The 25,113-nt window shown below is 61.8% G+C and overlaps 9 protein-coding genes across 9 annotated transcripts; 6 read left to right on the top strand and 3 right to left on the bottom strand.

Moving 5' to 3' along the window:
- Positions 1 to 770: 770 nt before the first annotated feature.
- Positions 771 to 5,060, top strand: PAN0_016d5378 (jmjC-domain-containing protein; the record flags this gene model as incomplete). Its single annotated transcript, XM_014799319.1, has 1 exon — positions 771 to 5,060. The coding sequence occupies one exon, from the start codon at positions 771 to 773 to the stop codon at positions 5,058 to 5,060; it is 4,290 nt and encodes a 1,429-aa protein (XP_014654805.1).
- Positions 5,061 to 5,535: 475 nt separating this feature from the next.
- Positions 5,536 to 5,989, bottom strand: PAN0_016c5377 (uncharacterized protein; the record flags this gene model as incomplete). The annotated part of the gene is made up of 2 exons (XM_014799318.1): positions 5,536 to 5,697; positions 5,747 to 5,989. The coding sequence occupies 2 exons, from the start codon at positions 5,987 to 5,989 to the stop codon at positions 5,536 to 5,538; spliced, it is 405 nt and encodes a 134-aa protein (XP_014654804.1).
- A 110-nt stretch (positions 5,990 to 6,099) lies between these two features.
- On the top strand, positions 6,100 to 6,714 carry PAN0_016d5376 (uncharacterized protein; the record flags this gene model as incomplete). Its single annotated transcript, XM_014799317.1, has 2 exons — positions 6,100 to 6,305; positions 6,441 to 6,714. 2 exons carry the CDS (start codon positions 6,100 to 6,102, stop codon positions 6,712 to 6,714), a joined length of 480 nt encoding a protein of 159 aa, XP_014654803.1.
- Positions 6,715 to 6,929: 215 nt separating this feature from the next.
- On the bottom strand, positions 6,930 to 9,017 carry PAN0_016c5375 (acetyl-CoA synthetase-like protein; the record flags this gene model as incomplete). Its single annotated transcript, XM_014799316.1, has 1 exon — positions 6,930 to 9,017. The coding sequence occupies one exon, from the start codon at positions 9,015 to 9,017 to the stop codon at positions 6,930 to 6,932; it is 2,088 nt and encodes a 695-aa protein (XP_014654802.1).
- A 2,293-nt stretch (positions 9,018 to 11,310) lies between these two features.
- On the top strand, positions 11,311 to 13,202 carry PAN0_016d5374 (MFS general substrate transporter; the record flags this gene model as incomplete). Its single annotated transcript, XM_014799315.1, has 6 exons — positions 11,311 to 12,078; positions 12,160 to 12,230; positions 12,307 to 12,612; positions 12,693 to 12,837; positions 12,916 to 12,956; positions 13,034 to 13,202. 6 exons carry the CDS (start codon positions 11,311 to 11,313, stop codon positions 13,200 to 13,202), a joined length of 1,500 nt encoding a protein of 499 aa, XP_014654801.1.
- Positions 13,203 to 13,580: 378 nt separating this feature from the next.
- On the top strand, positions 13,581 to 15,551 carry PAN0_016d5373 (uncharacterized protein; the record flags this gene model as incomplete). Its single annotated transcript, XM_014799314.1, has 1 exon — positions 13,581 to 15,551. The coding sequence occupies one exon, from the start codon at positions 13,581 to 13,583 to the stop codon at positions 15,549 to 15,551; it is 1,971 nt and encodes a 656-aa protein (XP_014654800.1).
- Positions 15,552 to 16,658: 1,107 nt separating this feature from the next.
- On the top strand, positions 16,659 to 17,578 carry PAN0_016d5372 (uncharacterized protein; the record flags this gene model as incomplete). Its single annotated transcript, XM_014799313.1, has 2 exons — positions 16,659 to 16,825; positions 17,323 to 17,578. 2 exons carry the CDS (start codon positions 16,659 to 16,661, stop codon positions 17,576 to 17,578), a joined length of 423 nt encoding a protein of 140 aa, XP_014654799.1.
- Positions 17,579 to 17,615: 37 nt separating this feature from the next.
- Positions 17,616 to 19,586, bottom strand: PAN0_016c5371 (DUF382-domain-containing protein; the record flags this gene model as incomplete). The annotated part of the gene is made up of 1 exon (XM_014799312.1): positions 17,616 to 19,586. One exon carries the CDS (start codon positions 19,584 to 19,586, stop codon positions 17,616 to 17,618), a length of 1,971 nt encoding a protein of 656 aa, XP_014654798.1.
- A 633-nt stretch (positions 19,587 to 20,219) lies between these two features.
- PAN0_016d5370 (uncharacterized protein) lies at positions 20,220 to 25,047 on the top strand (the record flags this gene model as incomplete). Its single annotated transcript, XM_014799311.1, has 2 exons — positions 20,220 to 23,385; positions 23,708 to 25,047. 2 exons carry the CDS (start codon positions 20,220 to 20,222, stop codon positions 25,045 to 25,047), a joined length of 4,506 nt encoding a protein of 1,501 aa, XP_014654797.1.
- Between the last annotated feature and the right edge of the window lie 66 nt (positions 25,048 to 25,113).

Raw genomic sequence — 25,113 nt, 5'->3', positions numbered from 1 at the left:
ACATCCGCGTTCTTTCGGCCGAGAGTATTTCGTCGGTTGCCAGCTCGCCCGACTCTTTGGCTGGAATTGGCTTTCGGTGTGTGTGGTGGACCCCGTCTCGCGATCCCGCGCGCGTCGCTGTGGCGCACTGCCGAGCGGAACTGCCGAGCGGATGAATCTGCGCATGCGCACGCAGGGTTTATGCGCAGCCCGCTCGCCTTGTCCGCTCTCTCTTGGCTCAGTGATGCGGAAATCTTTTTTAGCTTCGCTCCCCCTTCGCCCGCTCCTTTCTTCGTCACACTTCATCCTCTCTTTCGGCACCAGCGAGTGAGGATGTGCGTGGATGTTCCAAATCCGGCCCTGTTCCGATGCTGTACAGTCATCTCACCGACACTTCCGCATGCCAAGGCTGTGACGATTGACTTTGTAGGAACATTTTCAGCCCCGTTTTCCCGCGCTTCTTTTTTTGCTTTTCGGGCTCAGACTTTTTCTCGCCTTTTCCTGGTTCACAGGGCACCAGAGCCGAGAAAGCGCGCGCATGCATCCCCACTCAAAAAAGTCAGCGTCGGAGTCTGGCCGAAGGCAATGCCAAAGCCAATGCGCTGTTCGTCGTCGGTCGACCCGTCGTCGTTCTGCTCCATCATCTCTCTCGCCCTCTCTCTCTCTCATTACCCTCTCTCGCTCGTTGCTCGGCTGCTGGCATCCTGTCGAATCACGCAGCGTCAACTACATCCGCCGCTCTCGTCTAGCAACCGCCTCTTCATCGCTCCCTCGCTGGGCCCTCTCTAAACATGTCGGTGGTCGAGCCGGCCACGGCCACCATCTCGACCACGCCTGCATCGTCCACGCAACCACTGCCAACGGATATCGACACCACAACCACTAATACTACAGCGCCGTCAGCGCCGTCAGCCTCTGCATCCTCGCCGTCCGATGCTCACTCGCCGATACTCGCTCCCAATGGCTCCAGCAGGCAATCCACGCCGGCCACTTCGGCAGCCGCCTCGGACCATGCCCACGCCGCACCCATAAAGCGCGCATCCACGCCTGCCAACACGGATCCTCGGCCAGCAACACCGCCACCGCCATCCCACGATGACAAGCACCCCTTGGCCGACATCCAACCCGCCTACTTTTACCCCACCGACGCCTCCGCATCCTCGTCTCACGACGGCATCCCCGTATTCGAACCCACAATGCAGCAGTTTCAGGACTTTTACGCCTTCTGCCAGGCCATCGACAGCTGGGGCATGCAATCCGGCATCGTCAAGGTCGTCCCGCCCAAGGAGTGGCGCGACGCACTTCCAGACCTGCGTCCACCCTCAACCGCCACCGCCACCGCAGACAGCGATCCCGCAGACATCTCCAAGGTCCGCATCCGCAACGCCATCTCTCAGCACTTCACCCCGGCAGGCTCGGGCGTCTGGCGTCAGACCAACATCACCCGCACCACAAAGATCTGGAACGCAAAACAGTGGGCCGAATCCTGCATCCAAGACGGTCAAAAGGGTCCCGAGATGGATCGCATGAAGTGGAAGGTCGAAGTCGAAGGCGTCTCCAACGGCGGATGGGGCCCCAAATCCATCGGCGCAAAGGACTCGGCTCCCGCAGCCATCCTCGACGAGGACGGCGTACGCACCCGCAGCGGCAAGGCGCGCCCCGCCCCAACCACACCAGCAGAGCCCAGATCCAACCCACCAAAGCGAAAGCGGCCAGACACCCAAGACCCAATCCAATCCCAAGAGCCAACCTCGGCACCCAGCTCCCCAGAACGACGCTCGCTCCGCACCGCACACAATGCATCAGCCGCAAACCAATCCGCCGCAAACACACCCTCCACCTCCAGAGACGCTTCCCCCGTAAAGCCAAAGAAGAACTGGGAAGCAGACGCCGTCACGCCACAAGAATGGCGCGCATTCGACTACAAGAACTGCTGGCTCAAAGAGGCGCTCTCCTCCGACCAGCTCGCCACACTCAACGCCGCTTCCTCTCCCCCATCACAGCCCGTCGAGGAAGCTGAAAAGACATCGGCACCCACCCTCCCCTCGCCATCCGACTGGACTCCCGAAGTATGTCGAGAGATCGAGAGCGAGTACTGGAGGAGCCTCAACTTTGGCAAACCGCCCATGTACGGCGCGGACCTCAGGGGAACGCTCTTCGACGACAACACACAGCACTGGAACGTCGGCAAGCTCGACAACATCCTCACCCGTCTGCGTCTCAAGCGCAAGCTGCCCGGCGTCAACACCCCTTACCTCTACTGGGGCATGTGGCGCGCCACCTTTGCCTGGCACGTCGAAGATATGGACCTCTACTCGATCAACTACATTCACTTTGGCGCGCCCAAGCAGTGGTACGCCATTAGACAGGCGGACCGTCAGCGCTTCGAGTCCGCCATGGCCGGCGCCTTCCCCTCCGACTCGCGACGATGCCCCCACTTTATGCGCCACAAGTCCTACCTCGCCTCGCCCTCCTTCCTCGCCTCCCACGGCATCCGCCCGCTCAAGCTCGTACACAACGCCGGCGAGTTTGTCATCACCTATCCCTACGGCTACCACTCCGGCTTCAACCTCGGCTACAACTGCGCAGAGAGCGTCAACTTTGCGCTCGACTCCTGGCTCGACATTGGCCGCAAGGCAAACTACTGCCACTGCGACCAGTCCCAGAACAGCGTCCGCATCGACGTAGACGCCATGCTCGAGGAAAGCAAGGAGATGGAGGAGCTCGAGCGCAAGCGCGAACTCAGGCGTGCAAAGGAAGACTCGGTGCGCGCCATCGAGGACGAGGAGCTCGAGAAGCGCCGCCTCAAAAACGAAAAGGCAAAGGAGCGCAGGAAACTCAAAAAGGAGGCAGACGACGCCGCTGCCGCTGCCGCCGGCCCTGCAGTCCCTGCCCTCTTCCAAGGCGGCGACGACTTCTACATCGACCCCAAGACCGCACACACAAGTCCCTGCGTCTTTTGTCCAGCCAACGTGTCCAACGACCTCGTCCCCACACCCGCCCACATCGATTCCACCAACGCCAAACTCAAAGCGATGGCTGCACGCCATGCGCATCGCTTATGCGCCAGCTTCATCCCCGAAACCTGGGTCGGCAAGCACGCCAAAGCCGACGTGGTCTGCGGCATCGATGGCATCGACAAGGCGCGATTTTCGCTCAAGTGCCAGATCTGCCCCAACCCCAACCTACAGAAGCTCTACCCCAAGATCCAGTGCACGCGCGGCAAGTGCCCGCGCGCAGCTCACGTCAGCTGCGCTTTAGTCGAGGATCACGGCTGGTTCGTCGATCTCTGCCCTACAGACACGGCAGACCGCCTCGAGGGCAAGAAGGTGTCTGCCAAGCCGCAAGCGCAGCAAGCACAGGGTACAGCGGACGACTCGGAACGCCTCGTGGTGCTCTGCCGCACGCACAACCCGCTCTTCCGAGAGGCAGAGGAGGCGCGCAAGGCCGACGAGCTGCGCGAGCGCATCCACTCGCTCCCCGTGCCCAGCATGGTCAAGATCAAGACGTCCGGAGGCATGTTCCAGGCGCTCATGGTCGAGGTGTGCGAGGACGACGACGAGATCGTCATCGAAGACGAAGGCCGCCCCAGCAGAGTCAAGTTTCAGCAGATCATCCTGGAATCGTCCGAACCCAGCGCGGTCAAGACCGAGCCCGAGCCTGAGCCGACTCCCGACGCGGTCAGCCAGGGCGTCGGCGCAGCGGCTCAGGATGGCGATGCGACGCCTTCAGCAAAGCGCAGGAGGAAAGCGACGGCAAAAGCGGTTGCCAATGCCAGAGCCGGTAGCGAGGACGCCGTCGAGGCGAGCGTTGCAGTGTCTTCCGATGCGGCGCCCAAGGCGCAACCTGTCAAGAGAGCGCGGAACACAAAGGCGCAGAAGGCCGCAAGCTCTGCCGAGGGCGTGGAGCCGCAGCAGCCCGCAGAGTCCGCGGCGTCCTTGGCTCCCGAGGCCGAATCCGGGCCTGCGGCCAAGCCAAAGCGCAAGCGACAGCCGGCCAAGAAGAAGGCGCAGGCGACGCAGGCAGCAGCCGACGAATCGGCGCCCGCAGTTCTGCAGGCGCCTCAGCCGCCAGTGCCGGGCACAGCATGGTCAAGCCACGCTCCTCAGCTGCCTGCACCGCCCACTCACCAGCGCGATCCGCGCGATCCGCGCGCGACGTATGCGCCCCAGGCTGCTGGACCTTATTATCCGGGTGCGTACCACGAGCAGCAATCGCATCCGTCTTCGGGGCCGATGCAACACGTCCAGCACTACCCGGGCATGTACGGCGGTGGGCCGCCGCACGCCAGTCACGCACATCAGTACGTGCCGGGAGCGGCCTACGGGTATCCATCAGCGGAGTACGACGCCGAGGCGACGAGGTACTCGCGGTCGAGCGTGTCGGCGTCGCCAAGCCACCTGCACCAGCGTGCTGCCAACGAGCATGCGTATAGCGGGCAACAGCAGTATGCAGCGCAGCAGCAGCATGCAGCGCCACCGCGCCATCGCCAGGATGAGCAGCACGCGCAGTATCCTTACGCGCATCCGCAGAACGGCGCGGCAGGCATGCCGCAGCAACAGCAAGCCAGGCCGCTGGCGCCTCCGGGTGCATCGCAGTATGGACATCTAGCCGCACCACCGCAGGGATACGAGGACCGCCCACCGCCGCTGCCGACGTATGCCCGGCCGCTGGCTCACCAGCCGCAGCACGTGGCGAGTAGCGACGCGGCATCGGCCAATGGACCCGCGCATGCATTCCCAGATTACAGGCCGCCGTACCACCATGCGGCACCCGCACAGACGCATCCGGCGTATCACGGGCAAAGCCAAGCTCAGGCGCAGCAGTACCAACAGTATCGGTCGTACCCGCCCCAGCAGCAGCAGCAGCAACACCCGCAGCAACACCCGCAGCAGCAGGCGTACGCGCACGCAGACTATGCCTACCACGCCACGCACCCGGGCTACGCTGCGCGGGCCAAGTATGCGCCGGCGCAGGGCAACGCGTATGCGCAGCAGCCGCAGTATGCGCATGCACAAGCACATGCCAACGCGCAAGAGCAGTTGGCAGGCGCCCACGCCCAGCCTGCGGCGCGGCACTGAGGTCGACCATCCGCAAAGGCGGTGGCTTGGGGCGCAATTGGACGATGCCGACCTTCCCAGATTTTGCTCTTGGTGTCGCAGCAGCAGCAGCAGTGTGTGAATGCACATGCGGCACGTGGTACTGAGCGTACACGCGGTGTTGCGTAGGCAAATGGACGATTGGGCATGACGGTGCGCCATCCACCTCAGACTTTGCTCGGGCTGTGCGTGTGATTGGGCTGCGCATTGTGGTCGAGCTGTGAGGATGTGGTCGGTGATGAATGGGCGTTGTCGTGGTTTGCGGAATGGATCGAGTGTGAGGCACGCGGGCAAGATCCTCTTTCAAGTAAGATATTCAAGATAATTGGTTTGGCGACTTGGCTGACGGGCCACGATGATCTTCTCTGTGCGCTTTTGGATGGATGATGAGGAATTGCAACTTTGGGGGGGGTGGTATGAAGCGTTAAGTCTTGGAAGACGAAGTGGGTTTGATTGATCATTGGGTAACGTGTGCGCGGGCACCAGGGTGGGATAAAGACGTGCGAGCTTGCTCGATGACTGGCATCGGCGCCGAGATAATGTCTGTCAAGGCCGATGCGGAGATCCGAGCGCACAGATGGGCATGTGCATGTTGCGGCGACGAGGTGTGGCCAGGGGCCTGCATGTACCGGATCAACCTCATCGGTCTGACACTTGTCGACACGTACAATCGTAAGCTTGGCCGGCGCGATCAGCGACGACGAGACGGAATGCCGAGCATGGTGCGATTCGCAGCGCCAACTTTTGTACTGCCTCCTTGGAGCTCGCTGCAGCTCGAGACCATCATGCGAAAGCTCGACCGTCGACGCTGTGGGTGGGTTTTCCGACTCGCCCGGCTCGGTACCTGCGTCGGGTACCCCCATCATCCCCGCCCTGGAGGCGTCGCCCAGCGAAGTGGATGCGCACGCCATTTTGGCCTCGCCTTGGCCTTCAAAACGACCGGCGCCCCCCGCCTCTCGGGCGAACGGGTCCTCCTCAAGGATCGGCCGCATTCCTTCAGCTCAACTCTCTTGTAGCAATCATGCCCGCCGGTCGAGGCGGCACTGAGGCGCTGACGCTCTTTGGCGCTGCACCTCGCCTAGACGACGGCAACAAGCACGGCCGCCCGCTCCAGGCGACGACCAACCTCTTCCAAGCCCATTTCGAGGGCAGGGCGCTGGAGAACATCCAGCAGCTCTACGTCACGATCGAGCCGATCGATATACCATTTGCATTCAAGTCACCGAGGTCGATTTCTGTTCACGCCCGCCGATGCACTTGGCCAGCTATCCGGGAGCGGGCGGTGCACAGCTCTGGATGGGGTCGATGCGGCGCTCGCCGCTCCAAGAGATTGCTCCTGCGCCTGTTTGACTGGACTTGCAGCGCGGTCTCGACTCGCTCGCCAGCCCAAATCCGCCCGGCTACGCTCGCCATTCATGCACTCCGCCCTCGCCCTAGTCTTCAAGTCAACCGCGACGACGTCCGCCTCCGTTCCTCTGGCGAACTTCGACTTTCTCATCAACGCTCAATGTCTTCTTTGCCGTTCCGCATGCCGTCAACCCCTGCCTCACGATCGAATGCGCGCACCACCACCATCGCCCCGGCTCTGCTGTATGCGTTTGTCCCCTTCTTCTTCTTGTCCTCGGTAGACAAGTAAACCATGACGCTGACGCTCGTCACACTCACAAGGGTTAGAGAAATCGAGAACACAGCTTCACCCACGTCCGCTTGCCCGTCCCAAACCACCCCTCATCGGCGCATCCCTCTTCGACTTTTGACTATGCACACACGCCCAAGCATCAGCCAAGTATCAAAAACAAAACTTCCAAAAGAGAAAGCAATAGACGATCCAAATCTAATATCGAACGCTGTTCACAGCTTGGCCCTGCCGGACGAGACGTTGATGGGGCCCTTTGCGTAGACGGCCTCGATCTGGTCCTTGAAGTGCTTGACCGCCTCGTGGCGCTTCACCTTGAAGGTGGGCGTCAGCAGGCCATTCTCCACCGAGAAGGGCTCCATGCGGAGGTGGAGGCCCTTGATGTATTCGTAGCCCTTGAGGTTGTTCTGGCGCGCGATCTTGGTGTAGGCATCGAGGTAGGCGTTCACCACGCGCTCGTCTTTGCAGGCCTCCTCGAGCGCCGCGATGTTCTCGGCTGCGATTTGGCGCCCAAGCAGCTTGCTCACCATGGGTGCAAACGTCGTGGGCTCAGGCACCGAGATTCCGATGAGGTAGTCCCTGAAGCTGTCGCCATGCACGACGAGCTGCGCCGCCAGCGGGTTCTGGCCATAGAACTCGCTGAGGTTGTCGATGGCCACGTACTCGCCCTGGGAGAGCTTGAGCAGCGACTTGACGCGGTCGACGATGCGCACGCGGCCAAACTGGTCGATGGCCGCAATGTCGCCGGTGCGGAGGAAGCCGTCGTCGGTGAGCGTCTCCTTGGTCTTGGCCTCGTCCTTGTAGTATCCGGGGAAGGTGCACTGCGACTTGCAGAGCAGCTCGCCGCGCGGGAAGGGCTTGTCGTCCGAGGTGTAGCCCATGTCCGGAACGTCGCGCAGCTTGAGTTGCATGCCGGGGTAGATGGCACCCACCGAGCCGAGCGAGATGTCGTTGGGCGACATGATGGTGCAGAAGCCGTAGTTTTCGGTCTGGCCGTAACCCTCGCGCACGTCGCACGCCAGCACGACGCGAAGCAGCTTGAGCACATCGCCGCGAATGGGGGCGGACCCCGAGACGATGTACTCGACGCGACCGCCGAGCAGCGCCTGGACCTTGCTGAAGATGAGGCGGTCGTAGAGGGCATGTGTGAGGGTGCCGTCGCGGTCGTGGTTTGCGATCTTGGCGGCGAGCGCCTTGCGGAGGAGCGCGCCCTTGAGGCCCGGAGCGGCGGCCTGTGCCTGGACGAGTGCGGCGATGCGGTTGAGCACGCGGGGCACCGAGGGGAACATCTGTGGCTTGAGGATGGCCATGTCCTCGAGGAGGCGGGTGGTGTCGCCGCAGAAGTAGCCGATGCTGCCTCCGGTGCGGACGGCGACGATCTCGCAGAGACGCGCGTAGATGTGTGCGGTGGGGAGGTAGGAGATGAGGGTGTAGGCGCCGCGCTTGTGGAAGGCCATGGCGGTGGAGACGTAGCCGCCCATGCCTGCGGTGATGATGGCGGCCTTGGGGTTGCCGGTGGTGCCCGAGGTGTAGCAGAAGGAGTGGATGGAGTCGACGTTGGGCGGGATGTGGGCGGCGATGTTGTTTCGACCGAGGTCGAGGATCTCGAACCAGTTGAAGATTTCGATGCCGCAGGTCTTTGCCCACTCCTTTGCGAGGGTGTCGCGTTGCGGGTCGAGGACGGCGGCCTTGACGGCCTGCTTGGAGGGGCGGAAGGAGTCGAGGATGACGATGGCCTTGAGCAGGGGCAGCTTGCCGGCCTGTGCTGCGGCGAGGACGACGCCGACGTGGTTGGGGGTGGTGAAGAGGATGCGCGTCTCTGCATGATCGATGATGTACTGGGCGGAAGCGGCGTCGTAGGTCTCGTAGAGGCTGACGGTCCTGCGCGAGTAGGCGATGTTGGAGTAGTCGATGATCATGAATTCGGGCCTGTTGAGCGTCCAGATGCCGACGGTGAATTCGGTCTGGCCGACGCCGTCACCGAGACGGCCCTGGCGAGCGAGGGCGCCGATGCCGGAGCCGATGGCGGTGCGCTCCTCCTCGACCTCCTCGTGGGTGTACCACTCGAAGTGCTTTTCAAAGTCCTTGGTGACGGGGTTCCAGGGTCTCCAACCGGCGACGTCGGACTTGAGGTTTTCGTCCTTTGCACGCAGCAGGGTTTCGTAGACGGTGCAGTTGGTGGAGTATTCTGCGAGAGCGGCGCTCTTGTAGATGGACGAGAATCCGGGCTGCTTTGAGCCGGGGACGGGGAGCATCTGCTTGTCCAGGGGGAAGTGGACCTCGGGGGGCAGGTCGGTGGTCATTGTGGGCGAGGCGGCAGAGGTGTAGAGAGGGAGAGAGAGGGGGGAGTGTGCTTCCGAGGCTGCGGTTAGGCGGAGAGAAAGGGAAGGGAGATGGTGGAGCAGGGAAAGAGACGGCGAGGAGGAGGAGGAGGGTGCCGGTATAAGCAGACGAGGGGAGAGCAGCGCTTTGGCCAAGCTAGCTGAGCGCTTTTTCGAGCGCGGCGGCTCAGCTGGACCGGGAAGATCGGCTGCTCCGAATAAGCGGAGGCCCCAGCAGAATTGCCGGAGGAGCACTCGAATCCCACCTGTTTCTGCGCGCGGCGCCTCCCTTGGCTTGCATATTCCTGGCCTGAGTTGACAGCGGAGCCGCTGCTGCTGCTGCTGCTGCTGCTGCTGCTGCTGCCCTGCTAGGCCGGCTCATCCGAAGGCATCCAACGGCGGAAAGCAGGCAGGGCAGCAGGCAGGGCAGGGGGGTGCCACCGTCACAATCACAACCTCAATCATCGGATGTCCCCCGCAGTCGCGCGTGTCAAATGTGACAAGGTGCGGGGAGGGAGGAGTCGACTGCATTTGTGCCCGGATAAGGGCATCCGGGCAGCGCAGGCCAGCTTTGGAATGGCGGAATGCGAGTGCCAAGGCGTGAAAACGCGCTGCTCCCCTGTCGAGAGGCGTGGGGAACCGCTGCTTGCAGGCCGGTCCAGCCGGTCGTCGCTGATGAGACATCCCGCGCGACTGAATTTTGAATTCTCTGAATTGTACGTCAGTATCGGTCTGACATGGTTTTTTCAAAAAATCGAGACTCATCGCATCTCCTCGTTCGGACTGGCGTTCCATCGGGCAGACGCATGGTGCCTGCATTCGTCGGTGGTTGTCGGCCCTCTGCCGTCATCTGCACTCATTCGACCCAGCCACTTGAACAAAGATCGCAGTGACATGCACTTGCCGATAGCAGAGCAACGACTGTCTTCGCAGCTGACATGCTCATATCAGCAGGTGAAGATGTCGGAACGTCGCCGTCTCACTCGGCCAGTCTGAGCCCATGCAGAAAGATGCCGTCGAGTGTCGGTTGTGGATCGTGGCGTATGCTGTGCGTATCCAACTGAGTCATGATTCTCGGCATCTGTCCGAATCAAGGGATCGTCGCTAGTTCGCATGCTAGCGAGTGTGAATGTGCAGATCGTCAAACAGGAAACCACCGCTGGTTGGGCGAATCGAACGCACACGCATCGCAAATCGGATATCGGTCGGAATCTAGGTGTGCATTGCGCAACGAGGGGCTGGGCGAGATGTGCTGGAAATACTGCGGTGTATCGAGTTGTGGCCTGCTTGTCGGATGGTCAGCGATGCAAGAGGATGCACTGGGTAAGCCAGCGGTCAAAGCCGTGTGTTGTTGCTGTCGGTTTTGCAATTAGTGGTGAGCCGCCTTAAGCACCTTCTGGCCTGTTGTTTCGCAACGCAATCCCAGCAACGAGGTCAGCTCAGCCTCCTTCACTACAAAGCTTGTGAGATGCAATGTTACTTGCCATACGGGTTGCGAGGGTCCTTGGATGCCTCCTCGGTGGAGACCGCCATGTCCTGCAGCTTGTTGACGCCGTAGAAGACCACACCGGCGGCGATGAAGAACGGCCACATGGGCTTCAGGATGGGCGTAGGGTAAGCGCGGAAGCCGAAGAATGCCATGATGAATGAATATGCGAGCGTCGAGATGGGGATCAGGAGGTGATGGTGAGAGCGACGATGGAGATGTCAGTGCTCTCCCGCCTTTGCCCCTCGTCGCGCTTCCGCACCCGAGCTTCTTCTCGCACTAGAGAAATTGCATCCCAGCCACATCCAGCCACTTCCGCACTTCGAGCAGTTCGTGATCGATTCAACTCGTCAAAACGGCGCGCCCCGGAACCCCAATTTTTTCGAGTTGAAGCAATAACAAAACTCGAACCTAACAAATTTTGGAATTTCGGGCCCTCCTCGAGGCTATCCAACTGCGCATGCGCCTCGGAAGCTCGAGGTTGGGTGCGGACCATCCGACGTTGCTCTCCCGCACATCACATCTTGGCGTGGGTACTTTGCAAAGGCGATGGGCGTAGCACGCTTTTTCCTCCCTCTCATCATCACTGCATCGCTGCTCTTGCCACGTCGGCTGCTCCGACAGCGCTTGTCTCGTCCCAATGGAGCGTTCCAACGCTGCCCGACTGCCCAAAAGCTCAGCCCGTGCGCGGTTGGGTCGCATCGATGGGCGCCGTTGGGGCCACGTATATATAGACTGAGCCGCTTTCCATGATGTAGACTCTCCCGTCTTCTCTGAGCTCCATGAACCATGCTGGAACCACTCTCTCCAGCCCAGTGCTCGTCAGACACGAGCCGGATCACGATCGACGAGGCGATCCCGCGCCGGCCTCCCTCGGACAGTGACCCCACCACCTGGTCCCCGTGTCGAAAGTGGCTCTACACCCTCCTCGTTGGTCTCACGATGTTCAACGGATCGTTTGCCTCGACAGCTCCTAACGGTGCAGGCGAACACATCGTACGTCACTTTGCTCTGACCGATGAGGAATTCGTTCTGGTCTCGACCTCCTTCGTCGGCGGATGTGTAGCGGGCCCCATCGTCTGGGCGCCGCTCTCGGAAGTCTATGGCCGTCGTGTGATCAATCTCGCTTCCATGATGCTCTACGCCCTCATCAACATCGGATGCGCTTTGGCTCCCAACAAGGCCGTCCTCTTCGTCTGCCGTCTGCTCGCTGGAACCTTTGCATCGTCGGCATTCTCCAACGCCGCCGCAGTCGTCACCGACCTCTTTGCTCCCAAGGACCGCAGCAATCCCATGATCATCGCTTCACTCGCACCGCTCCTCGGTCCCAGTGTCGGGCCTTTGTTCGGTGCGGCCGTCACCTCGAGGCTGCCGTGGCCGTTTGTCTTTTGGCTGTTCGGCGCCCTCGGCCTCGTGCTTGAAGTCGCGCTGCTGTGCCTGCCAGAGACCTACTTGCCGGTCATCATGAACAGAGGGAACGCTCAATCGAGCGAGAAAGCCAACCGCTCATTCATGCGCAAGGTCCTCTCCTTTTGCATTGTCGTTCTTGGAAGGCCGGTGAGCATCTCGTCCGGATTGCCGCTTTATTGATGGCTCTTCACGGCAGCAGCTGACAGGAACCACTTCCTTGCGTATCAGATCAACATGATGCTTCGCGAGCCCATCATCATGTGCGCCACCTTCTATCTCTCCTTCTTTTTTGCATTGATGTGAGTCGCAGCTTGACCTCCGTTCTTTGGCTGAGGGTTTCGAGGTCCTCACCTTCTGCACAACGATCGACACCAGGTACATCTTCTTCGCCAGCTGGCCCTTGATCTTTGGCCCTCCCGGAATTTATGGACTGGACGCTGTACACAGTGAGCAAGCTCTTTCGGTCAATCTTGTAGTTAGAGTGGCTAACTTGATACCCACGACGGAACCAGCGGGTTTCACTTTCCTACCTCTTGCCCTTGGCGGAGTGCTGGCTGCCCTTGTGATGCCCTTCTGCGACCGTTTCTATCTGCAGCGATTCCGTTCCGCCCGCTCGCATGCGCCCGAAGCGAGGCTGCTCTCGACCTTCCTCGTCAGTCCGCTAGTTGCAGCTGGCCTTCTGTGAGCTCCCGCTACCGCTCCCGTCGATTGTCCGCAAGTGCTATGCTGACATACCGCATCGTGGCGCGACTTTGCCTCAGATGGGCGGGCTGGCTGGGCAGGACGAGCATTCCATACACGATCACCATGCTCGCCGGATTGCCGATCGGCGCAGCGATGACGCTCGTCTTTCAAGGATGGGTCGGATACTTGGGAGACTGCTACCGGCTTTACTCGTCGTCTGCCGTACGTCTAGCACATGCTTATCTCTCAACGCAACCTTGTGATCTTTGCTGACCGCATCTTTGCCCACCACTGCTGCAGATCGCTGCCACGGTCATCGGCAGGTCCGTGTCTGGCGCAACGTGAGTTCAGCATCTTGCCATCACTTTCTCACTCATGTTGAGACCGCTGACCACATCGTAATACCTTGAGCGAGCAGGATCCCGCTCGCTACGCACCAGATGCACGAGAAGCTCGGCGGCGTCTGCTACCTGTACACGATGCTCGCAGGACTGGCACTGCTCACGACGCCTGCGCCTTTTCTAATCTTCCACTATGGTGAAAGACTGCGTTCTCGCTCCATGTACCGGACACCTGGCTGCTCATAGCATGAATGCGCATGTCCCAGCACACGCAGCCACGCCAAGGTGCCTTTAGCCTGTTGCGTTCGGCGTTGCGGAGTTGAGGAAGTACCGAGGTGGAAGTGGCTCGTGCCTGGCGAATAAAGCGATTTTGAACTGAAACCGGCAATCCCGCAGCTGAGTGTGGATCTCCACCTCCGCATTTTGGTTTGGCTTGTGAGAAAGTTACCAGCAACTTCTCGCCATCATCGACCGCTTGACTACTTCTGCTCGCCGCTCTACAGCCACTTCGACAACCTTCTCCATGCCCTGAATACGACTCGGCAGCACCGAACAGCATCGCCAGCGCCACAACCTATCGGCCACACCGTCAGCGGGGTCGGGGGAGCAAGAGGCTAAGCAAGCATGGACGAGGTACTTCCGGGCTTATGGGTGGGAGGCGTGCGCGCGGCCATGGATGCCGACTATCTGTCGCGCGCCGGGGTGACGCACATCATCACATGCATGAAGCAGCGGCTTGCGACACCGCCTAAGCTCGACGATGGACGCACGATCACACGCGCCGAGATGCGGCACGTGCGCATCGACGACGACGAAAAGGCGCCCATCCTCGTGCACTTTGCGAGCTGCAACGAGTTCATCGCCGCGCAGCTCGAGGAGGAGTGGGTGCCCGATGACGACCAGGGCCAGACGGAAACGGGCGCTGCGCCGGGAGCAACAGAGACGGGGCCACGACAGGACGAGGGCGAAGACGATCTCGAAGCTTCGGTGCAGCTGCTCGTGCAGGGTCGGCAGAAGCGTGGAGGTCGGTGGGGTAGCTGGCAGACGACCGGAGCCGGGACGATGCTGGTGCACTGCCAGGCGGGCTGTTCACGCAGCGTCGCCATCGTGGCGGCGTACCTGATGCACACGCGACAGATCAGTGCCGCCACGGCGGTGGCCATGGTGCGTGCGCGGCGACCGGATGCTGAGCCCAACACGGGCTTCATGGCGCAGCTCGAGCTGTACGAGCAGGTGGGGTTCGAGGTGGATATGAAGTTCCAGGCGGTGCGCCGCTTCCTCATGAGCAAGACCGACATTCTCAACGGCGACTCGATGGACGACATGCTGCTCAGCTACTATCCGAGTCCGTACCCGAGCCCGGCGCTCAGTGCTGCGAGTGGCATCAAGGGCTTCACCGCCATCACCATGTCCAACAGTGTATCCTCCGAGGGTGAGTCGCACAGCGGCATTTCGCGCCGCAACTCGGCCTCCACACGGCCCACTTTGAACGAGGGTGGAGGCGGCGCAAATTTGGCGCCAAATGCCAAAAATGTTTCTTCGTGCGCTACCACCACCAACAACACTACGGCGGCACTCGGCAGCAGCCACGATACGGACCAGCCACGCAGACCACGCTCTCGCTCGGCGTCGGTGTGCTCCTCGGCATCTTCCAACTCGGGCGCAGGCGGTGCGGGCACACGCATCTCGCTGCTTAGTTCGATCAACGACGACGCCGCACGCATTAGCGGTTCGGTCACGCAGCTCGAAAAGCGCGTAGCGGCCATGGAGGCGAGCGGCGGCAGCCAATCGAGCGCAGCGGGCACGGGCGCACCCACCACGCTCGTGCAGCAGAGCGACGAGGTCAAGGTGACCGCCAACTCGTCCGGCCGACTGCCTGGAGGTGTGGCGCAGATCCGCGGCCACGAAGGCGTCAACAACCGCGGTGCACTCGCCAAGCCGACATTTGCAGGGCCCAAGCTGAGGTGCCGCGCTTGCAGACGCGAGCTGGCGGCGCTCGACCATGTGGTGATCCACGAGCCGGGCAAGGGCCAATTGGCGTTTGACCATCGTCGTCGCGACGTCGGCTTCCAGGCGCAGAACGTCGCGAGTACTACAGAGGAGGAGTCCACGCAGGAGGAATCCGAGTCCAAGCCAGAAGAATCGTCACCTCAAGAGGCTGCAGGTGCGACTCGCAGCACACCTGTTTCGCAACCCGCACCAGTCGCAGCGGCTTCGAATCCAGCCGCACTTGTTGGCCGACCGGCCATCAAGTCGGCCGCGAGTCTTGCGTCGCAACTCCCGCCACACCTGGCTGCACTTCGCGGTGGTGCGCGCGTCGGTACACAACCGGGCCACCCTCCACGCGCAGCCGCTCCAGCGACTGGGAGCATGGATGCCATGCTGAAATCCCCCACGTGCTCGGCGTACTTTGTGGAGCCAATGGCGTGGATGAGCTACCTCAGCGACGGTGCGGTCACGGGTCGGCTTACGTGCCCCGCGCCCAAGTGCGCCGCCAAGCTCGGCAGCTGGGACTGGGCAGGCATGCAGTGTGCGTGCGGCGCGTGGATCACACCTGCCTTTGCGCTGCACCGGTCCAAGGTGGACGAGGTGTAGTGTCGTGCATGCAATCGCCGGTTTCAAATGTACACCAAGTGTGAGGGCGCGGGCTTGTGCACTTGGCAGAGCGGAGCTTTGTACAGGCTTTGGCGTGGCTTGCGTTGAATGTGCCGATATGGCTGTACGAACTGCGTGCGCAGACCGGGCTTTGATCTGGCTTGGAGGAGAGTGAATGTCTGAGCTCGGCGTGCGTGTAACTAGGACTTGTTCTCTATGACCGTTGTGCCGAATTCCATCGGAGTGGTTTGAGAGGTTGGAATCGTGTACTTGCGTCGACAAGCGTGACGGCTTGCTATGGGATCTGCGCATTGCTGTGCGTAGCTCGGGCGTTGGCGCTGCGCCCAAAAGCGGCCTCAAGTCGTGCTTGGCAGTGCAGGAGTATCGCCCATGGATGGCATCTCGGCGCGACCTGCCGCGCTGAACTTGGCTCGTGACGTGAGCTACGTCCAGTCGGGAGACAGGGCAAGGAGACGGACAGGCGGGCAGGCGAACAGGCGGGCGGAGCGAGGCAGCAAGGGCGGCAGACATGGGGGCAGTGGTGGCGGACGACGACGCAGCTCGACGACAACGCAGCTCGACGACGACTGTTGATGGGCCCGCGCCCTGCTTGGCCGCCTCTCACGGCGACTCGGCTTAACGACACCTCGGCGCTGGCCTCGCCCTGGAGTGTCCGCTCGCCCGTAGCACAGCCTCGATCACTCGACGACAGCGTTTGAGATTTTGAGCGACACTCGCAAGCGGTGCCGCCCAAGAGCTCGCTCGTGTACAAGACGGTTGATGAACCGCTCAAGCGCGGCATGGTGGTCAATTCCATATTGTCGCCAAGCGTCGGAACAGTGCTGGACCTCATTCATCAATCTCGGACGCAGGCGTCCCAGCTACATTCCTCGCTCATCAAGCGCTTTCGCCGCAGTCCGCCCACGCTTGGCTTGGCAGCTCTTGAGCGCTGCGAGCGACGTTGCTGATCACGATGCTGGTCATGATGGCGAGAAAGCCGCCTCCAGCCGTACTAGCCAGTGTCAGGCTGTACTCCTCGACACCGATGCTTGTGATGACGAGCTCGTCGAGCCATGCAACCGTATGATTTGCCCTTGTGGCCGCACAATGACCCCATGTTCGAGGGCCATCAGGTCTCAGCTCGACTTGACCATCGCATCGAGCGGCGCATGGTCAAACTCGGGCGGAACACTCGGCAGCAACCACACCGTCCCCAATGACGTCGCACAATGCGCTTCGAGTGACATGGCGCCCAACAACGGCGTGCATTGCGGGTGCGCCGATGGCAGCATCGCTGTCAGATAGGACAACGACATGGAGGCAGAGGCCAAGGCGGACGACACCGATTCACACGGGTTTCAAAGTGACGGGGTCGACGCATGGCATGTGCCTCTTAAAGATGGTGAGGCAAGCAAGCAGATGCTCGGTGTTTTGGGCATGGTTGAGACCGCATTGCGGCGACCGAGGGCGTGGGGAGGAAGCCACGGAGGAGCGCGAGAGGGAGGGGGAAACTTGAGTGCGTGCGAGCGTGAAGCTGAGTCCAAGTGTCTCAATAAGCGGAGGGGTTAGGTGCTGTGCTCGTGGGCATCCATAGCGGAGGAGGGGGCATCGGAGAGATGGTTGCCAGCCGCGCCGTCGTGCGTAGTTGCTGTCGTGGTGCGCTGGTCGCCCGATAACTCCCGAGTGTCGACGAGGCCTGCCGAATGCTGCAGCTTGTCGTGACCACCATGACTAGTTGCATCGCCCTCCGAACTCGAACCCAGCTCTCCAGGCGAGTGCACGCCGGTTCGCCGCCGGACGCCCAGATCCAAAGACCATCCCACCCGACGCCATTCGTACCACTCCTGTGCGCCAGTCAATATCGCTGTATGCCTCCCGACTACGCTCGCCACCACGGTTTGCCCAGCAAAGGCGAGGCATCGGACTTGACACTGCGCAACGCCGGCTCTGACGCTCATCGCGTACAGGTGCGATTGCGGACCAACCCCCCAACTCAAGCTGCACACTCGCTACACGATCCACTCTGAACTTGCGGTCGTTGTTCCAAGGATGAGATTGGCAATCTTACGCTTTGCGACTTGCTTTGCGTCTCTGCTCGTGTTGGCGCTCTCGCTGCATCTCCTCTCTCATCTGCGCGACACCCTCTGTATCGTACCTGGCATCGGCACGTTCGCGATTGCGCTGCTCGTAGCGCTGTTCCAAACTCGCCTTGTCCAGCCCATCGAGGTCGTCCGGGTTGACAGCCACATCCACCGCATCAGCAGCACGTTTCCTCCCCCTCTCCTCGCCCAATACTGGCGCATGCGAAGGAATGTCGTACACGCGCTCCGAACCCAAAAGCTGGCCGGATGAAGATGCCGCCCGCTCCGGTAGCACAGTGTAGAGTGAGCGTGCGGGTGCGGGCGTAGTGTCCAGCCGCGAGTCTTTGCGCAGCTCCAAAAACGATGGTGTCTCAACTCCCGCTCCAGTAGCAACCGATTCAACACCGGACATATCCTCGGGCTCGGCTTCTTCCTCCTGCTCTTCTGGCTCGGGCTCGTCGTCGTCGTCGGCTTCTTGCTCCGGGTCGGATTCTTCCGGTTCGAGCTGGCCCCAGTGTTCTTTCTCTACAACATCGACCAGGTCGGCATCGACGGCGTCTTGGGTGGCGAGCACGTTGGCGTAGAGCGGATTGCCGTACTCGTCGACGGGCGGTCTACCCCATCCACCTGGATGAAAGCCCCACTGCGCACCTTCGGGTAGCGGCGCATTCAAGCCGGGGATCTGCAGATGCGTGTAGCTCGGTGGCGGACCGAACCTCTGCATGGCGATCAACCACGGCGGTGGTGCCAGCGGCGGAATGCTGAGTGCCTCGACGAGTTCGGCGCTCAGCTGACCGGGACGTTTGTCCTTGTACTTGGTCTCGTACTCTTTGCCCTCGTAGTAGGTGTCGCCGTAAGGGGTGAGGGAGGGTTTGTGCTGGAACTTGAAAAAGGCGTCGTAGAGGCGATTGTAGTCGATGTCGAGCTTGCCCATCTTGGGCTGCATGCGTTCGCGCGTCTTTTGCTTGAGCGACTGCTCGGCCTCCTTTTCCTTGAGCGCGTCCTTCATGGTGGCGATGCCCGTGTCGGCGATGTAGGTGGGTAGGCGGTAGGCGGGTTTCTCGATGCCGCGCTTGTTTTGGAGGTAGTCGCGCTTGGTTGCCCAGTGCGGTGGGATGGGCACCGAGTTGCGCACGCATTTGAGATGGACCAGCAGACGAGGGTCGGAGGAGGTGACGTCGGTCCATTCGACCACCTCGGGCCGACGAACTAGCTGCTTGAGCTCGGCTACGCTCAGACGCTGCAGCTTCTTGTGCTTGCGTTTTGAGAGGACTGCGGGGGTGGAGGGGTCGTCGTCGTCGGAATCGTGCGCAGAGGATACGTCGTCGTCCGAGTAGAGGATCTCGCCTTTGGACGGTTGGGCTGCATCGGCAAGCGCGGTGGGCTGGTAGCGAGCCAGCACATTGGAAAAGGCGCGGTAGGCTTCCGAGTCGGCATCGATGCGCAGTTCCGAGGCGTCGTCGATGAGCGATGAGCCGTTGGTGATGGTGTTGTCGACGTCCGGAGAGCGCTGCCGTTGCGGTTGCGATGGTTCCTCCTTTTGCTGCTTCTTCTTGAGACGTCGCCTGGCGTTTTTGGTGAGCGGCACCGAAGCCGAGGCCGAGGCGGATGGTCGCGACGGACCTGCGACGGCACTCGCACTGGCGGGCATCGCGTTTGGGCGCTTTGCGGATGATGGGGGCGCGTTTTGGCGGTGATGATGGCCAAGGAGCAGCAGCGCAAGCCGAATCGGAGCGTTGCCGATGCTTTGCAAGAGTGGAGCAAATGGCCCTGCTGAGTCAGGATGACTGAGCCAGACCGCGGACGAGTCGACACGAAGATCCGCACGGCTGAAAGCAAAGCGCCAAGGACTGAAAAAGGACTGCGGAAGCGTCGCCGCCCCTTTGTGCTGCTCCCTCCCTCTCTCGCCTTGTCTCGGTGTGATTGGCGTGATTGGCGTGATGCTCAGCTCCATTCTGGCTGCAGTTCGGGCCATTCCGATGTTGCTCACTCATCCAGATCGCAATCGCATGGTGCCGACAAGAAGTGTGACTTTCAAGAGAGGATGGGCGTGCGAAAGTGATGCTGTGAAGGGCTCCAATTTCAAAGCGCCAAAGCTCGTTTTGTTGTAGTGCGGCCGAAAGGCAGAGAAGAAAAATTCAAAACGCTCTTCGCTTTTCGCCTGCCTGCGAGCGCGTCGGACGAGCCGACAAGAAGAAAACGCGCGAAAGGCCAGCCAGGCTCAATCGACAACTGACACTGACCCACTGCCCAAGAGAGCAGAAGCAAGGAAGAAAAGCGCAGTTCAGCGACGCTTTCGCCAGCAGAGACCAGCAAAGCGCGGTTCCTCACCATCGCCGCCTTCTGCTACCACCATCACTGTTTTTCTCTCTTCCCGCCTTCTCTGCTTGCTTCCCACATAGGAGGAATTCACAGTTCGAACCCACCCCACTTCGGACCCAAGTTTTCCCCCTTGTCTCGCCCCACCGGCTTCCTAGTGTTCGTAGTTTCTTTCCCCTAAAAGAAACCGGCTAGCGAACTCCAGGGCGTAAAAATCCCCAGCAGACGGCATACCTCCCTCTCCCACCTCTTCGCCAGATCGCCCAACATGCCCCCCTTTGCAAAGCCAGAGACCGTGCTCAAGCGCTCCGAGGAGCTCATCAATGTCGGCCAGCACCAGGCCGCCTTGGCCGCCCTCAACGAGATCTTCACCTCGCGCCGCTTCAAGCAGACCCCGCTCGCCTCGCTCGAGCCCATCATGATCCGCTTCGTCGACCTCTGCGTCGACCTCAAGAAGGGTCGCATGGCCAAGGAGGGCCTCATGCAGTACAAGAACGTCTCGCAAAACACAAACGCCCAGTCCATCGAACTCGTCATCAAGCACTTCATCAAGCTCGCCGACGCCAAGGTGGTCGAGGCACAGTCCAAGGCCGATGCCGCCGTCGGCGGCGAGAAGATCGACGTCGACGACCTCGAGGAGTCCGAGACCCCCGAGTCCATGCTCCTCGGCTCCGTCAGCGCAGACCAGAACAAGGACCGCACCGACCGCGTCCTCGTCACCCCTTGGCTCAAGTTCCTCTGGGAGGCCTACCGCACCGCCCTCGACATCCTCCGCAACAACGCCCGCCTCGAGATCCCCTACCAGCAGATCGCAAACCAGGCGCTCAAGTTCTGCCTCCAGTACGAGCGCAAGACCGAGTTCCGCCGCCTCTGCGAGGTGCTGCGTCAGCACCTCCAAAACGTCGCTCGCTACTCCCACCACGCCCACGCCATCAACCTCACCGACCAGGACACCCTCCAGCGCCACCTCGACACTCGCTTCGCCCAACTCAACGCCGCCGTCGAACTCGAGCTCTGGCAGGAGGCCTTCCGCTCCATCGAGGACATCCACAACCTCCTCACCATGGCCAAGAAAGCGCCCCGCCCCGCCATGATGGCCAACTACTACGAGAAGCTCGCACGCATCTTTATGGTCTCGGACAACCACCTCTTCCACGCCGCCGCCTGGAACCGCTTCTACGCCCTCGCCCGCTCCATCGCCAAGTCGGACCAGGAGCACACCCGCATGGCCTCCTACGTCCTCATCTCCGCCCTCGCCGTCCCCGTCATCTCGTCCAACGCCCCGGGCACCGGCAACCTCAACAAGACCAAGTCCGACTTCCTCCAGGGCGATCACGAGGGACGCACCCGCACCGGTCGCCTCACCTCGCTCCTCGGCCTCTCCCGCACCCCCACCCGCGCCGGCCTGCTCAAGGAGGCGCTCAACCGCGACATCCTCAACAAGGCCCGCCCCGAGCTGCGCGAGCTCTACAACATCCTCGAGGTCGAGTTCCACCCGCTCTCCATCTGCGCCAAGATCGAACCCATCCTGGCCCAGATCAGCCAGGACTCGGAGATGGCCAAGTACGTCAAGCCGCTCCACTCGGTCGTCCTCACCCGCCTCTTCCAGCAGCTCAGCCAGGTCTACGACGCCGTCAAGCTCGACAAGGTCATGCAGCTCGTCTCGGCCTTCAAGGCGCCCCACTCGTACTCGGCCGCCGAGATCGAAAAGTTCTGCCTCAACGCGTGCAAAAAGGGCCACCTCAACATCCGCATCGACCACGTCGCCCAGGCCATCACCTTCCAGGACGACGTCTTTGCCACCGACGCCCACCCCTCGGCCTCCACCACGTCCGAGGCGGACAACGTGCGCCTCCAGGCCACGCCCTCGGAGCTCGTGCGCACCCAGCTCAGCCGCCTCGCCACCTGCCTCGACACCACGCTCAACACCATCGACCCCAGCGTGCTCGCCAACGCCCAGGCCGCCAAGCGCGACGTGTTTGCACGCGCCGTCGCCGCCGCCGACGACGAGCACAAGGCGGCCATCGCACGCAAGGCCATCCTCGCACGCCGCAAGGAGCTGCTCGAGGAGATGGCCACGCGCAAGGAGCGCGAGGAGTCGGCCGCCCGCGCCGAGCGTGCGCGCGCCGCCGCCGAGGCCGAGCAGAAGCGCATCGCCGACGAGGCCAAGAAGCGCGAGCAGGAGCGCATCAACAAGGAGCTCGAGGCGGTGCGCATCGAGGAGGCCAAGAAGATGGCCAAGTCGCTGCAGGAGCGCGGCGGCCTCAAGCTGAGCGAGGAGGAGCTCGCCAACATGGACACCAACAAGCTGGTGCAGATGCAGGTGGAGCAGATCGAAAAGGAGAAGAAGGAGCTCGCCGAGCGTCTGCGCCTCATCCACCGCAAGATGGACCACCTGGAGCGTGCGTACCGCCGCGAAGAGGCTCCGCTGCTCGAGGCCGACTATGCGCGCCAGAAGGAGGAGGATCTCAAGTACCACAAGGCGGCGCGCATCACGCTGCTGCAGACGAGCAAGGAGAAGCACGCCGCCGACCTCGAGGTCAAGAAGAGGCTCACGCGCATCTTGCCCGACTACCAGCAGCTGCGCTCCATCATCGAGGAGAAGCGTCGCGGCGAGTTCGAGGAGCGCCGACGCAACGCCGCCGAGCAGATCGAGGTGGAGAAGGAGAAGCGCCGCCAGCAGGTGCGCGAGGAGAGGCGCCGCGAGCGCCAGGAGGCCGAGGAGGCCGAGCGCCGCCGTGCGCAGGAGGAGGAAGAGTCGCGTGCGCGTGCCGAGGAGGAGGAGCGTCTGGCCGAGAAGCGCCGCGCCGAAGAGGCCGAGCGCAGCGAGCTCGAGGCCAAGAAGCGCGCCGAGATCGAGGAGCGCATGGCCAAGCTGCAGGCGACGGCGGACAGGCAGCGCCAGCGCGAGGAGGAGGCCGAGGCGAACCGCCGCGCACGCATCACGGGTGGCGCTGTCGCTGCGCCTGCTGCTGGTGCTGCAGGTGGTGTGGCTCGTCAGGAGTCGCCGGCTGCCGAGGGTGGTTGGCGCCGTGCTGGCTCGCCTGCTGTTTCGGCCGCGGCGGCTCCTGGTGCTGCCGCCGAGTCGCAGCGTCCGTCGATCTTTGGCGCTGCACGCGCAGGTGCTGGCGGCGGATGGCGCGAGCGTGAGGCGGCGAGGAAGGCAGCTGGCGGTGATGCTGCTCCTGCTGCTCCTGCTGCTCCTGCTGCTCCTGCTGCTCCTGCTGCTGCCCCGGCCGCTGCTGCTCCGGCCCCCGCTGCTAGCAACGCCTACCGCCCCGGAATGCTGCGTGGAGCTGGTGGTGCTGGACCCACGTGGCGCGAGCGCGAGGCGGCCAAGAACGCCGCTGGTGGTGCTGGTGCCGCTGCGCCTGCCGCTGCCACGGACAACGACGGCTTCACCGAGGTCAAGAAGAGCGTCTACCGCCCGCCCGGTGCGCGTCGTTGAAGCATGCTTTTCGCTCGCCAGAATTGACGCCGACCCCAAAAATGTAGATATGATTTGGCTGCCAAAGCGAGTGCGTATGGAAGACGTGAAGAAGATGCTGGTGCTGGCTTGAGCTCAAGGGTGCGGGTGCGGGTGCGAGTGCCAAGTTGGGAGGAGGGGGCGACGTCTTTCAGAGAGGAGGTGGAGTTGTTGCAGTGGTCGATGCGGCGGCGGTGGCAGTTGGACAGCCACACGCGCGGTCTCGGCAAACGCAAGGCGGCGGCATCGGCACAAATTCAGGGGAAATCGGCGGCGCATTTGCCTCAAAGCGTCGAGTGTGCATTGGACCACCACCACCACCACCACCACCACCACCACCACCACAACCACCACCATCACCATCACCGTCGCCGTCATGAGTCGGCTACTCGACACATCTGCGCCACACGAGGCAGTGTCGGCATTCACACGCGATTCGGACACGATCTCGGTGCGTTCTCGCCACACGCTTCGCGCGTTCGGCGACGACTCGGACGCGGACGATCCGTGGTCTGCCATCCCGCCCTCCTCGTCCACCTCTTCGGTTTCAGACCTAACGCGCCTACAGCGACGGAGGTTGCTTGGTCGGGCACTGGTTCAGCTGGTGGTGCTGTTTGTGGTATGCTTGGTTGGGTTGGGGGGTACGTTGTGGTTGGCGTTGCCCGTGATTGCACCAGAGGACAAGGCGAGTTTCAAGATCCCCCGTTCGTTCGACGATCTCAAGGCGCTCAATGCGGTACTGCAGCACTACAAGACCGACCACTTTGCAAGGGTGTTGCTGTGCTGGGTGGTGGTGTACATGTTCCTCCAGGCATTCAGCATTCCAGGAAGCATGTATATGTCCATCCTTGCCGGTGCACTCTTTGGAGTTCCACTCGCACTGCCGTTGGTCTGTGTTAGTGTGGCAACGGGTGCAACGATCTGCTACTACATCTCCAAAACTCTGGGCGTGGTGCTGGTGGCACTGCCGAGCTGGAAGAAAAGGGTGGATGAATGGAAGGAAAAGCTGGCGGAACATTCGGATGGGATGGTGTCGTATCTGATCGTGGTTAGGATGATGCCCCTACCGCCGCATAACATCGTCAACATCATGGCTCCCCACCTCGGTATTGGAGTGGGCACCTTCTGGCTCTCAACCTGCGGAGGCATCTTTGCCGTCTCGGTGATCCACACTACCATCGGCGAAAAGTTGGACCAGATGACGTCGCCCGACGACTTCCACCTCTTCTCCTGGCGCAACATGCTACTCCTCGTAGGTGTCGCCGCTGCAGTTCTCCTCCCCGTGCTGATCAAAAAGACACAGCAACCGCTCGAGGGCGAACCATCGCGAGGACAGGTTTACCTCGGAGGAGACGACGACCAAGAAGCGAGATTGCCCGACAGTTTCAGGCGCAACTTGGTAGGGGCAAGCGACAGCGACGACGAGCTGCCAAGACGTACGCTCGACACGGGCGGAATCCAAGAGGACGAGGCATGGAGAGATGCCGCCATGCTAGATGACGACGATGTGGATGCCGACGTGATTGGCCGATCCGGATTCCAAGATCGAGGTGCACACCCCGCACCGCATCAGCAGCAGCCAGCCTCCAAGCTCAAGAAGTGGATGAGTGCATCCGGGCTCAAACTCTAAACTCGCCCGCGCAATGACAGCACAGAAGCAATCCATGGGAGACGGCTGTATGAAATTGAGGTGCTT

This window comes from Moesziomyces antarcticus, assembly GCF_000747765.1.
Source record: "Moesziomyces antarcticus DNA, scaffold: scaffold_v10016, strain JCM 10317, whole genome shotgun sequence".
NCBI lineage: Eukaryota > Fungi > Basidiomycota > Ustilaginomycetes > Ustilaginales > Ustilaginaceae > Moesziomyces > Moesziomyces antarcticus.
Note: the sequence above shows the minus strand (reverse complement) of the source record. Positions and strands in the feature narration are given on the sequence as shown.